Source organism: Rhinoraja longicauda, chromosome 3 (genome assembly GCF_053455715.1).
Source record: "Rhinoraja longicauda isolate Sanriku21f chromosome 3, sRhiLon1.1, whole genome shotgun sequence".
NCBI classification, from domain to species: domain Eukaryota; kingdom Metazoa; phylum Chordata; class Chondrichthyes; order Rajiformes; family Arhynchobatidae; genus Rhinoraja; species Rhinoraja longicauda.
Window position 1 is genome coordinate 47,972,574 of NC_135955.1, and position 13,632 is coordinate 47,986,205.

Genomic DNA, 13,632 nt, shown 5'->3' on the forward strand with positions numbered 1-13,632 from the left:
GTAGTTGGAAGGGAAGCTGGGTCTTTTTTTCCTACCCTAGACATATGGGGGTAGGTTTTTGGCCGAGTGACCCAGGATGTTAGCATGTTGGAAGAAGAACACTGACAAACTGCACGTTCTTTATAAAATCCTAAGTTGGGGGGCTAATGGTTGAAAGTGGATTTATGATTTGAGTTAACAGCATGTGCGTTTTTTGGTTTTCTTTTTCTGTGAGACCATGTAGGTCTCAAAGGGGGGAATATGGGAGAATATTATTTTATGCATGATATTATTTGCTAGTATTTTATACATTAGACATTGTTACGGCATTATTTTATACATTGTTGTTTAAGGTTTGTAACTGCTTAGGCATTAGGCGCCTGTCTGTAACTAATTAAGGCGCTCTAGACATTCCGTACCCTTGACACGTCTCTGTAACATAACACTCCTTTGTATAACACTCCTTTGCTTTAGCTTGTACCTTTGCTTTAGCCTTGATGATAAGGGTAGCAGAATCCGAAGGGATGGGGAGAATCCGAAGGGACGCATCTCTGTAACACTCCTTTGTATAACACTCCTTTGCTTTAGCTTGTACCTCCTCCAGCAGCTCCTCCCATACATCCACCACCCTTTGTGTGGAAAAAGTTACCCCTCTGGTTCCTATTAAATGTTGTCCAGAGATGCTGCCTGACCCGCAGTTACTCCAACACTATGTGTCTTTTTTGTTGTTGTTGTAAACCAGCATCTGCAGTTCCTTGATTCTAAGAATATAAGGAAACGTGAGCAATTAAATAAAATGCAGGAGAGATGAACAGCAAAAGGTGAAGCTTGCAACAGCTCATTTTAATAAACAAACCTCTGACAGAGGCTCAAACCTCTGTCAGAGCCGCAACTGTGCGACACATGCAACATGTGTGGGGAGCGGTCTCGGGTAGAGACAAGTAGGAGGAATGGAACGCCGACCCGAGCGGGCCCGTGCACGGCTGACGCAAGGTTCCACGCATGGAACGTTCGGCGCGGCTCGTTGTGCGCGCGAGCTCGGTCCATGTGACACCGGAAGCGGCTGCAGAGGGAGGCGAGTCCCACTCAAACAGTGTGCAGAGAGGTGAGCATTTCCAGCACGGCTTCCTTCATGCCCATAATTTCTTTCAAAAGAGAAGTGAACAGACATTTTATTTCTGTTCACAGGATAGTTATGGTGTAATAGTTGGGGTTTTGATGAGGACGAATACTGCCAGATGCTGATGGCCTTACAATTCGTTATTAATGTAAAATGTTAACATGTTGATCGAGGCGAATAAAATCCTGAGATCCTTCATATCGTGGTGCATTGATAACTATGCGGTAGTATAAGTATACGGTAGTGCAAACGCGATGTTCTTGTAATGAAGGTCTACTATTCTTTTCAATGTATTATTGTTAACGACTTCATGCATTCCTGAAACAATTGTTCGGTTTTAAGAAAGTTGGTCAGTACGTATTTATGGCGTAGCGTGTTTAAACAGCAGACAGAAACATTTTTCTGATATGTCTCGTCCATAATATTGATGCATTTGTTACTGCGTCTATGAGTAGAAGTCACTATTGTTATGATAACAGCTTGCATTCACGCAGTGTTTTCAATGTAAACATTTTACTGGACTGTTATCAAATCTGAACTTCATTAGTAGATCGTAACAATGATGTAAAAAATTGTGATTGGAAAGATGGTAAGTAGTGGCCAATATGGTGAGTCATCATTTAGGAGAAAAGTGTCATCATCTGTCAGCCAGGTTTCGGACAAGACCATGTGATCGATATAACATTAACATTCAACTTGTAGATGCCAAAGGCCTTATTGTTTGAGAGGCAGTAAGGGACAGTAATAGATGACTCGTTGGTAGGATTAACATGATCAGCATTAAGTCAAGGTGAATTGGATAGGAAAGAGGATGATTAGTCCCGCGCATATCCTTAAGTAAGCAGGATGGATTATCTAGGGTGACTGTTCATGAAGAATTACCAAGATGCAATGCCCTCGACCCTCTCTCGGATGCCCAGAGAGGAGCAGAGATTCACCTAACGGAGAGTCGAGCCTTGGCAAAATTGCAGGAAAGCTGAGGACACCAAATGTTGGTGGAAAATTATGTTGTAGTTGGATTGTAGCTGTCATTTAAGATGGCAGGATACATGAGAAAGGTGCAAGGTAGATAAGCATAGCAATTGTCTGAACCTTGGGCGAAATAACTGCTGTAAATTGGAGTAAGGCAGATGACAGCTTTATTAGGTAGGACCTGGGATGAGTAAATTGGGAGCAGTTATTACTGGGGTTCAGGATCAGCATGTTCCAGTAAGGAGGAGGAATAAGGATAACAAGATAAGGGAATCTTAGATGACCAACGATGTACATTTGTCAGAAGGAAAAAGGAAACTTTTGTAAGGTTTAGAAAATTAAAATCAGACAAGTCTTTTGAGGATTATAAAGCTTGCAGGAAAGAACTCGAATGGGAAATTAGAAGAACCAAAAGGGGCCAAGAAATGTAATTGGTGAATATAATTAAAACTAATCCCAAGGCTTTTTATACCTACATTAAAAACCAGAGGGTAGGACAATTCAAGGATAAAGGAAGGAATTTATGTTTGGAATCCGGGGTTGAAGTCCAGGTACTCAACGAGTACTTTGCATCTGTTGTCACAGAGGAAATGGAGGATAGTGAGATCAGTGTGGAGAATAAGAAAATAACTGCAGATGCTGGTACAAATCGAAGGTATTTATTCACAAAATGCTGGAGTAACTCAGCCGGTCAGGCAGCATCTCAGGAGGGAAGGAATGGGTGACGTTTTGGGTCAAGACCGTCTGAAGAAGGGTCTGACCTGCTGAGTTATTCCAGCATTTTGTGAATAAATACCTTCGATTTGTACCAAGTCTGAAGAAGGGTCTCGACCCGAAACGGCACCCATTCCTTCTCTCCTGAGATGCTGCCTGACCTGCTGAGTTACTCCAGCATTTTGTGAATAAATACCTTCAGTGTGGAGAATAGTCTGAGTTCAAGGAGGAAGGTGGTTTTGTGGCTCTTGAAGAGCATTAAGAGCAAACAAAACCAAGGGCCAGATGGGATCTAACCCAGGTTACTGACAGAGACAAAATAGGAGATTCCAGGGGCTGTGACAAAGATAATTGTGTTCTTTCCAGCACGGGCAAGATCCTGGAGGATTGGAGTGCAGCCAATGTTGTTCCTTTGTTTAAGAAGGGAAGCAAAGGCAATTAAGGAGATGATAGGCTGGTGAGCCTATAATTAGTGGTAGAGAAGCTATTGGAGAGCAGTCTTGTGAACTGGATTGTGTTTTGAGGAGGTGACAGAGGTGATTGATGAGGTTACGGTGATGGATGTTGTCTACATGGATTTCAGTAAGACACTTAAAGTCTATCATGGTAGGCTGATCCAGAAGATTAAGAAACGTGGGATCCATGGTGACTTTGTCATTTGTATTGAGAAACTGCCTTACTAGAAGACATAGTTGAAATAGGTGGAAAGGTATTATTCTGGCTGAAGGTCTGTGAACAGTGGAGTTTTGTCCTGGGATTTCTGCTGTCGATGTTACATTATAAATGACTTGGATATAAATGTTGGTTAGTAGGTTTGCAGATGATGCCAAAATAGGTGGATGTAGATGAGTTACAGAAATGGGTGGAGAAATGGCAGATGGAGTTTAATCCGAACATGTGTGAAGTGTTGCAATTTGGGAGGTTGAAGGTCAGGGGAAGGAACACAGTTCATGGCAAGACCCTTAACAGCATTATAGGACTTTGGTAATGAGTACTTTATGCAGTACTTTGTGCAATGGATCATGTCTAGGCGGAGGAGATTAGTTTAACGCTGTCATTTTTAGCACAGATATTGTGGGCTGAAGGGTCTGTTCCTGTGCTATACTGTTCTATGTTCTCTCTCAATCGGAGAGATGTGCCCAGGAAGTGTCAATGGAGAAATAGTGAAAAGAGAGAGTGGTCTTTGAAGGAAGAAGCTTGGGTCTGGAGTGCCTGCAAAAGAACATGTAAGTGGACATGGGGAATGCTGCAATTACATATGCCAAGTCATGCAAGAATTGTTCACGGATAGGTCCAGGAGTCAAGAATGTTTTATTGCTATAATGATAAAAACAAACACACAATAATCATGCAAAGACAAAAACAATGCCCCCAAGTTCATGCAGTTTGGAGCTTCTTTGGAGGTTGCAGTATTTAATAGCCTGATGGTTGTTGAGATGAAGCTGATCCTGGACTTGGACATTACAGTTTTTAGGCTCCTGTACCTCCTTCCCAATGGCAGGAGTGAAATGAGAGTGTGGATAGTGTGTTGTGGGTCTCTGATGCTGGTTGCCTTTTTGAGGCAGCAACTCCTATAGATCCCTTAGATGGTGGGGAGGTCAGTATACACAAGGAACTGCAGATGCTGGAACTCAAAAAAAGACGCAATATGAGAGTATCTTGGCAGGTCAGGCAGCATCTCTGGAGGACATGGATACATGACATTTCAGGTGGGGAGCCTTCGTCAGTGGATGTTAGATCTCAAAGTGATGGAGAAATGTATTTGAGCCCAGAAGATCATGAAAGGCTATAGTGGGAGTTGAACAACCAGCCAAAATAAACAGAAACGTAGAAGGGTCTCAATCTGAAACGTCACCCATTCCTCTCCAGAGATGCTGCCTTACTCCAGCTTTTTGTGATAATCTTCGGTTTAAACCAGCATCTGCAGATCCTGCTTACACATAGAAACATAGAAAATAGGAGTAGCCCATTCGGCCCTTTGAGCCAGCACCGCCATTCAATATGGTCATGGCTGATCATCCAAAATCAGTACCCTGTTCCTCCTTTTTCCCCATATCCCTTGATTCTGTTAGCCCTAAGAGCTAAATCTAACACTCTTTTGAAAACATCCAGTGTATTGGCCTCCACTGTCTTCTGTGACAGAGAATTCCACAGATTCACAACTCCATGGGTGAAAAAGCTTGTCCTCATCTCAGTCCTAAATTGCCTACCCCTTATTCTTAAACTGTGACCCCCGGTTCTGGACTCCCCCAACATCGGGAACATTTTTCCTGCATCTAGCCTGTCCAATCCCTTAAGAATTTTATATGTTTCTATGAGATTCCCTCTCATCCTTCTAAATTCCAGTGAATACAAGCCCGGTCGACCCATTCTTTCATCATATGTCAGTCCCGCCATCCTGGGAATTAACCTGGTGGACTTCCGCTGCACTCCCTCAATAGCAAGAATGTCCTTCCTCAAATCAGGAGACCAAAATTGCACACAATACTCCAGGTGCGGTCTCACTGTGGCCCTGTACAACTGCAGTAAGACCTCCTTGCTCCTAAACTTAAATCCTGTTGCAATGAACGCCAACATGCCATTAGCTTTCTGCACTGCGTGCTGTATCTGATTGCTTACTTTCAGTGACTGATGGACAAGGACACCTAGATCTCGTTGCACCTCCCCTTTTCCTAATCTGACACCATTTAGATAATAATCTGCCTTCCTGTTCTTGCCACCAAAGTGGATAACCTCACATTTATCCATATTATACTGCATCTGCCATGCATCTGCCCACTCACCCAACCTATCCCTGCAACCTCATAGCATCCTCCTCGCAGCTCACCCAGCTTTGTGTCACGTGCAAACTTGGAGATGTTACATTTAAATGAAGGGCTTCAGGCTAACAAAAATTACTTTAAAGATTAAGCAATCAAACAGGAGAATGGGAGCACATATGCCATCAGCATGGTGTAGTTTGAGAAATCCACATTGTACATTTTCTACTACATTCTATTTTGTCAATACATTTGACTAATATTTGTGCTAGCGACTGTTATTGCTGTGGTCTTTTGTGCCCCGCCCATTATTATGTGTACATCAGCAGGTGTATCATCTTTCACCTTAATGTATTTGTGCACTCTCTGCACACAGGACATTCCTATAACAGATAACATTTGATGAATATATCATATAGTGCAAGATTCATAGACAGTATTACATAGAACAGTACAGCACAGGGGAACAGACACATTGGCCCACAATGTTTGTGCCAAGCACGACACCAAGTTAAAATGATCTAATCTGCCTGTACATGATCCATATCCTTCTAGTCATTGCACTTCCATGTGCCTATCACAAAGCCTCTTGAAAGCCACTATCGTATCTGCCTCCACCTCCACCCCTGGCAATGTGTTCCCAGCCCCCACCAATCTCTATGCAAAAAAAAAACTTGCCCAGTACCTTTCCATTAAACTTTCCCCCATTTCACCTAATAAACAATGCCCTCTAGTGTTGGACATTTCCACTCTGGGGGAAAAAAGGGTTCTGACTGCCTGATTGACAGATTAGTGGACAAAGACCAGAGATAAAAAGAGGACAAAGGAGATAAGGAGAGAAGAATACTGAAATGTGAAGCGAGAGGCAGAATTATAGATGGAATGAGATAGGGGGAAGGAAAAGTGGGGCAAGATAGTGGGACAAATGGGAGAAATGTGAGCGGATCCAAGTGGGACACAAGGAAGGGGGGGGGGGTTGGAGGAAGGAAGTGGGGGCTGAGTTGTTACCTAAAATTGAAGAATTCAATGTTCAGACGTTGGGCTCAGGCTGAGGTGCTGTCTTTCAGTTTACCTGTGGCCTCATTCTGGCAATGGAGGAATTTCTTATGCGACTGATCATCCTTTATATTTTTATCATTTATTAAAACTAATGAGCTTTTTCAAATATCTTGCCACATATAACCCATGTTTCATTTGCAAGGTAAAGTTGAGAAGGCTGTCTTATGCAGATTTGTCCATGTGCTTTTCTGCGGTCACAAATATAGATAGTTACAATTGTAAACCTTGAACTTTTGGGTTTAGATAAGGTATTGCAGGTACAACTAGAATGGAACACTTCCCAACAATTAATGACATCCCTCTAAAGTTGCCTTCTTACTTTTCATCCTGGCAGGTGTAAAAATTATATTCCAGGAAATAGGTTGGCAGATTGCATTAGTAAACAGGTTCCACAGATTAATGTTGGACAGCTTCAGGGAGTTTATGCTTTAACTGCAGATTCATTGGAGAGTCCAGGTGTGGATATTAGCTACAGATTTGCTTGCAATTTATGTGAAGAAATAATTGCTCTACAGCATTGAAAAGAAAATAAGATTAGATTTGTTTTTTTTCTTTTCAGTGCTCTTAGCGTTTAATAAGTTGAATCCATTGAATAAAAACAATTGGTGCTACTTGGCTAGGATTTAGAAATGGTCTACTGTGTCTTTTGCATTCCGATTAATTGGTTTATTCCTATTAAAGTTTGTACTTTTCTTCTCACAAGGGTGAAGCCTGGTCCCTTTTTTTTGGAATGTAGTGGCTTGATTCCAACTGATTTGACCAAAGGTGCCACTGTGTCTCTTTGCCACCACTTGGATTTGATGTCTTTAGTGTGCGATGGCTTGTTCATATTTAACTACTGTGTTGAAGTGACTCAGTAACTTTTAGCTGATTCTTAACCATAGGAGACATGGCTGATGACCTTTTGGATGAGGATGAAGAAGAATGTCCCAAGCTGGTTCCAATTGAAATAAATCCTAATGCAGGCAGTGCACGGATTCCAGTGACAATCATAACTGGATACTTAGGCAAGTATTAAGAAGGTAAATTAACACATTAGCTCAATTGCATAACTACTCCAATGTCAAACTATGTAAAAATATGTGGAAATTAAAATATTAGAAGTGTTAAATAACAGGAAAGTATCTGAAATGCTAATCATGAGAACATAATAATACAATATTTCTTTGCTGAATACTCATTGGTAGGAAAGGAATGCCAAAAATGTAACAGTTTTAGAATTATCACGCCTTAAACTTTTACTATTGTATTTTGACAGGTGCTGGTAAAACAACACTTCTGAATTACATTCTAACAGAACAGCATAATAAGAGAATTGCAGTAATCCTTAATGAGTTTGGTGAAGGTAAGCAATCTCCTAAATAAGTGAACAAGATAGCAACTGAGCCAGTTTATGCATGAATTCAGACATGGGTAAATGTAAAAAGAACATTTACACCATAACTTATTAATAAGTTATTGCACTTGACAATCATGAGGAATAATTGTAATTATTGGTGGTTAATGAATAATCTTTTTTTAGGAAGCAGCCAAATAGAGTTGGAGACAATAAGACCAATAGTCAAAGGGCTTTACAGCATCCCTTGATTGTCAGTAAGCAAACCAACATTCATAATTCCTAACACAGAGGCAAAATATTACCATTCTTTGTCATTCAATCAAATGTGATTTCTTTAAATAACTTGCATTGACTTTGCAAATTGATTAATCATTGTCCGCTTTGTAACACTTTGTAACAAGATTTCAAATCTGGTGTTTCAGGGAGTGCAGTAGAGAAATCTTTGGCAGTAAGCCATGCAGGAGAACTTTATGAGGAGTGGTTGGAACTACGGAATGGATGCCTTTGCTGTTCTGTGAAGTAAGCATATGTTTTACTTTCTTTGACATTTGTATACATTTTAATCATCACAGGAAAAAAATAATTTTAGGAATTATTAGCTATTTTGGTAGAGTAAGATGCAATAAACAAATAGCCAGCAACATTTTCAAATCTATATTTAAGAGGATTGATAAATTTCAAGGAATGGATCAATTGAATATTTGCATATTACATGGGCCATTTTTCATAGATATGCATGTTTTTGGTATTGAAGATATGAGAGGTGATTGAATGTGTCTGGTTCTGATGCAGTCTGCGTGTTGACTAAATAATTGCTTCCAAAAAGAAATCTAAATATGAAGGAAGTAGAAAGAACTTGCATCTATCTGGTGATATTCTTTTCACATTGTTAAGACCTTCCAGGATGCTTCTCAGTCAGTTTTCTTCAAGTAATTATTAAATTATATGGCTAGATAAAATCGGTGATTTTTAGTGCAGAGAGCACTATGTTTGAGCAGGTCTTTGATCATAGCAGCTCTACCAGCTGCACCACTGTGCCTCCCTTACTATGCTTAGTAAGTTTGGGGATGACACTAGAATTGTTGTTATAGTAGATAATGAAGAAAGTTATGTAAGATAATGGGATCTTGATTAACTGGGCCGATGGGCCGAGGAACGGCATATGAAGTTTAATTCGAATAATTGCAAGGTGTTGCATTTTGGTACCTGCGTGGGTTTTCTCCGAGATCTTCGGTTTCCTCCCACACTCCAAAGACGTACAGGTATGTTGGTTAATTGGCTGGGTAAATGTAAAAATTGTCCCTAGTGGGTGTAGGATAGTGTTAATGTACGGGGATTGCTGGGCGGCACGGACTTGGAGGGCAGAAAAGGCCTGTTTCCGGCTGTATATATATGATATGATATGATAGGACTTACACCGTAACGATAGGGTCATAGGGAGTTTTGTAGAACAAGAGAAGTAGGGTGCAGGTACATATTTCCATGAAAGTAGCGACACGGGTAAACAGAAAAGGGGGAACACAGCAGGTCAGGCAGCATCTGTGGGGCAAAGTGTACCGACAACCTTTTGTGTCGGGAGCCTTCTTCAGTCTACAGATTTCTTTGAGATACAGGTTAAAAAAGAGTGAAAAGGGTGCTTTGCAGTGTCAGTGTCTTGAGTAAATGATTTGGGACATCATGTTAGAGTTGTAAAAGACATTTGTTAGGCCACATTTGGAGCGCCTTAGATATTTGTTGTAGGTTCATGTTACCTGTTTCTATCACATCTCCAACCTGTCACTAACTTGCACCCATGTGATTTACAGTAACCAATTATCCTACCATATCATGTAAGAAGGAACTGCAAATGCTGGTTTACACTGAAGATAGACACCAAAGGCTGGAGTAACTCAACGGACAGGCAGCATCTCTGGAGAGAAGGAATGGGTGACGTTTCGGGTCGAGGTCTGAAGAAGGGTCTCGACCTGAAACATCACCCATTCCTTCTCTCCAGAGATGCTGCCTGTCCCACTGAGTTACTCCAGCTTTTTGTGTCTATCCCACCATATGATGTGGGAGGAATCCTGAGCACCATAGGGAAAATCTATGTTCAGAGGGAGAATGGATAATATAACGCCACATGCCGGGGTTAAATGTGGATAAACAGAGCTGTAAGGCAGCAACCCCACCTAATGTAGATACAAGGAACTGCAGATGTGGGTTTACAAAAATAGACACAAAATGCTAGAGTAGCTCATTAGGTCAAGCAGCATCTTCGGAGAACATGGATATGTGATGCTTCGGGTCGGGACCCTTCTTCATACCGAACCGTGCCTATTGTGTGGCTCCCTGTACTCAGGGATCCAGCAAAGGCAGTCTGGTGGCAAACCAACCCCAACAATCCATTAAGGAGGTAAAGGACAACTGCACAGTTCAGCTTGTTAGAATTGGCTGTACTTTTTTGTGGTTTTGTAATAATTTTGTAATAATTCTGTTTCTTCACTTCCATTGTATGCATTGTTTGAAGACACACCATAAAGCAAGCGATAGGGTGGCGCCATGGCGCAGCGGTATAGTTGCTGCCTTATAGCATCAGTGACCTGGGTTCGATCCTGACTACGGGCTTGTCTGTATGGACTTTGTACGTTCTCCCTGTGACCTGCTTCACCTCCCACACTCCAAAGACGTACATTTGTAGGTTAATTAGCTTGGTATAAATGTAAATTATCCCTGGTGTGTGTAGGATACTGTTAATGTGCGGGGATCACTGGTCGGCACGGACTCGGTGGGCCGAAGAGCCTGTTTCCACACTGTATCTCTAAACTAAACTATATGAATGTGTGCAATTAATTCTACTGTGCTTAAAAGAAAAAGGGCATTTTTTCCAAAGAGCCCTGGGATGCTAAGATCTTTTAAATATAATTATTCCATGCAGGGACAACGGTTTGAAGGCTATTGAAAACCTCATGCAGAAAAAGGGCAAGTTTGACTACATTCTGCTGGAAACCACGGGATTGGCTGATCCAGGTAATGGCATGTGAAAGGAAGGATATAAAAGACAAATTCTTATGTAGTTATCAAAACTTTTGTTTCACCTGCAACTATTGAGATTTATTTCTACATTTGCTCACTATCAGAATCTGACACCATGCCAGGAGGGTTACTGTTTTGTGCTTTGTGCATTGCTTGTGTGAGTGACAGCAGCATGAGGCTCAGTGAGCCAGAGATCACAAATTCAATGGTCCTTGGATCTGCAGCACCACTGGATACAGCTATCAGAACAGTCAATGACTGATCTGGAAACCATAATCAAACAATCTACACTTCTTAAAAGTCATCTCTGTTTGGCGTGGTTCTAAGTAGAAATTGAGAGAGTCAAACTTTTACAATTATGATATTACCAACATAATGTTACTATTGAAATACAGAATACCATCCTGAATAATGGCTGCAAACTTGAAGCTTGAATCTTTTACACTGGAAGGAACAGAAAATAAGAATTATATTATTCATCGATAAAGCAGTGAAATTGATGCAGAATAATTTTTTCAAACTTTTTAGGTGGAAAAATATATATTTATTCCAATTAAATCATAAATAAAGGTATCTTTTGAAACAAATAAATTTAGAGATTTTATTGCCATCCAAGTTATTCCTCATGTATAACCTGGCAAGCGGAGATTCAGTGAGTAATTGTCATGCTGCAGTGAGTTCCTTTAAAATAAAACACATTGATTTCAAACACACAGCTTGCAAATCCCATTTCACAAAATAGGGAAACCATTAAGGTTTTGGAAAAAAAAAATCAATACAGATCAGGCAGTCATTAGAGTCTTTGGGCTGAGTACTATTTCGGATGAGCAAGCATTGTAATGAACTGACGGATCTTTTTGTTGTCAACGGGGAATGACATGCCAGGTCAGTATCTTGTCAGTTCTGGTAGAAAGGTTTGGACATTAACAAAATGAGTTCAGTTGTCATTGTTTTATTTCCCCAAAGTATTTCATTCTGTCAGATGGACGTGTCATAATTCTTCTCAAAATAAAAATACTTTTCATTTATCATTTGCACTTTATCAACAGCTGTCATCTCGGGACTTGTCAAAAATGTGGTTCTAATCATTGATGCTTTAGTTTTAAAAACAAAGCTCCATAATTCTTTAAGTCTACATTTATCTAAAATGTTTAACGTTGTATATTATAGATACTTTAGTTACACATTGTACCATTTATCCTTTTTATTTGAGAAAATTGTGTTTTGCTTTTTGTTTTTGAATATGTCTATTTGTCTTTGAATTATTTGTAGTATCATCCAGCTATTTGATGTGAAAGAATATTAACGGTCAAATTTAAGATGAATCCATACCCAACCATTTTTTATACCGATATGAATATAAACTTTCACGTAGAAACAATCAAGCCAGAATAAATAAAATTATCAGTGAATTTAAAGAAAGACCATTGAAAATGAATAAATAATTAAACTGCTATTCTTTTATTGTAGAAAATTGTTCCGAATTGTTCAGAAATTCTAGTGGTATGCAGAATTTATTTAGAATTCCCATTTTTGAAGAGAGAGCCTTTTGCTTTAGTTAGAATCCATGTGATAAGTTTGACTCTAGTCTCGAATGTATCTGACATTTCAAAGTTTAAGTCAAATCCTGAGCAGTGTCATTGGACCTCAACTGTGTCGCTCACTGAAGCAACTGTTGTGTGAGAGTTAAGTCAAGTCAAGTCAAGTCAAGTCAATTTTATTTGTATAGCACATTTAAAAACAACCCACGTTGACCAAAGTGCTGTACATCTGATTAGGTTCCAATGGAAAAAAAGAAAAAGAAACATACAGTAGCACGCAAAAAGTTCACAGCGCCTCCTCAATGAGCCTCAAACGCTAGGGAGTTAAGATTTAGGGAAGCCTCTGGTGTCAAAAGGATCCTTTTGTATGCAGCATGGGGCAGCTGCCTCAGCATAAACTGGAAAAAGATGTGGGTTTGGAATAGTTTTTGTTAAACTATGTTAAAAATGTACAGAATTCCTTGGCTTGTTTCATTTTTAAGGTCTGAGAATTTTTTTTGTTAAAATCAGGAAAGAATTTTGTTTTAGAGAAACCACGTGGAAATAGGCCCTTTAGCCCACTGAGTCTGCGCTGACCAATGGTCACCCATACACTAGTTCTATCCTCTGCACGAGGGACAGTTTACAGAAGCCAATTAAGCTACAAACCTACACATCTTTGGAAGATGGGAGGAACCTGGGTGTAAACCCACGCGGTCACGGGGAGAACATACAAACTCCGTAATGACAGCACCCATAGTCATGATCAAACCCAGGTCTGATGCTGTAAGGCAGCAACTCTACCATTGTGTCACTGTGCCAACAGTGGAATTTATTGATAAGCATTAAAAGAGATTTAGGTTTTATTTCTGTGGGGATCAAATTATGACACAGTTGAGGTCCAATGACACTGCTCAGGATTTGACTTAAACTTTGAAATGTCAGATATTATAAATTATGTTGAATTATTTTGTTAAACTGCTTTGGGAATACTGTGTAAAGCAAATTAGTGCATTATGAAAGGAATGACCAAGTTGACATAGTGGAATAGTCCAATTTGTCTGCATTTGACCCTCTTAAACCCTTCTTATCCATATTTCTGTCCAAATATCTTTAAAAAGTCATAATTGTATCCTCTGGAGAGAAGGAATGGGTGAC

The 13,632-nt window shown here is 40.1% G+C and overlaps 1 protein-coding gene across 2 annotated transcripts in view; it reads left to right on the plus strand.

Annotated features, from left to right (window-relative positions):
• The first annotated feature begins 998 nt into the window (after positions 1-998).
• The window catches only part of cbwd (COBW domain containing), a 52,013-nt gene continuing 39,379 nt past the window's right edge, over positions 999-13,632 (plus strand). For both annotated transcript variants that reach the window (XM_078396083.1, XM_078396085.1), the window contains exons 1-5: positions 999-1,084; positions 7,488-7,610; positions 7,862-7,948; positions 8,365-8,461; positions 10,857-10,948. In XM_078396083.1, the coding sequence (XP_078252209.1) occupies positions 7,493-7,610; positions 7,862-7,948; positions 8,365-8,461; positions 10,857-10,948 (394 nt within the window). In that variant the 5' untranslated portion in view covers positions 999-1,084; positions 7,488-7,492. The remainder of the gene's footprint in view (positions 1,085-7,487; positions 7,611-7,861; positions 7,949-8,364; positions 8,462-10,856; positions 10,949-13,632) is intronic.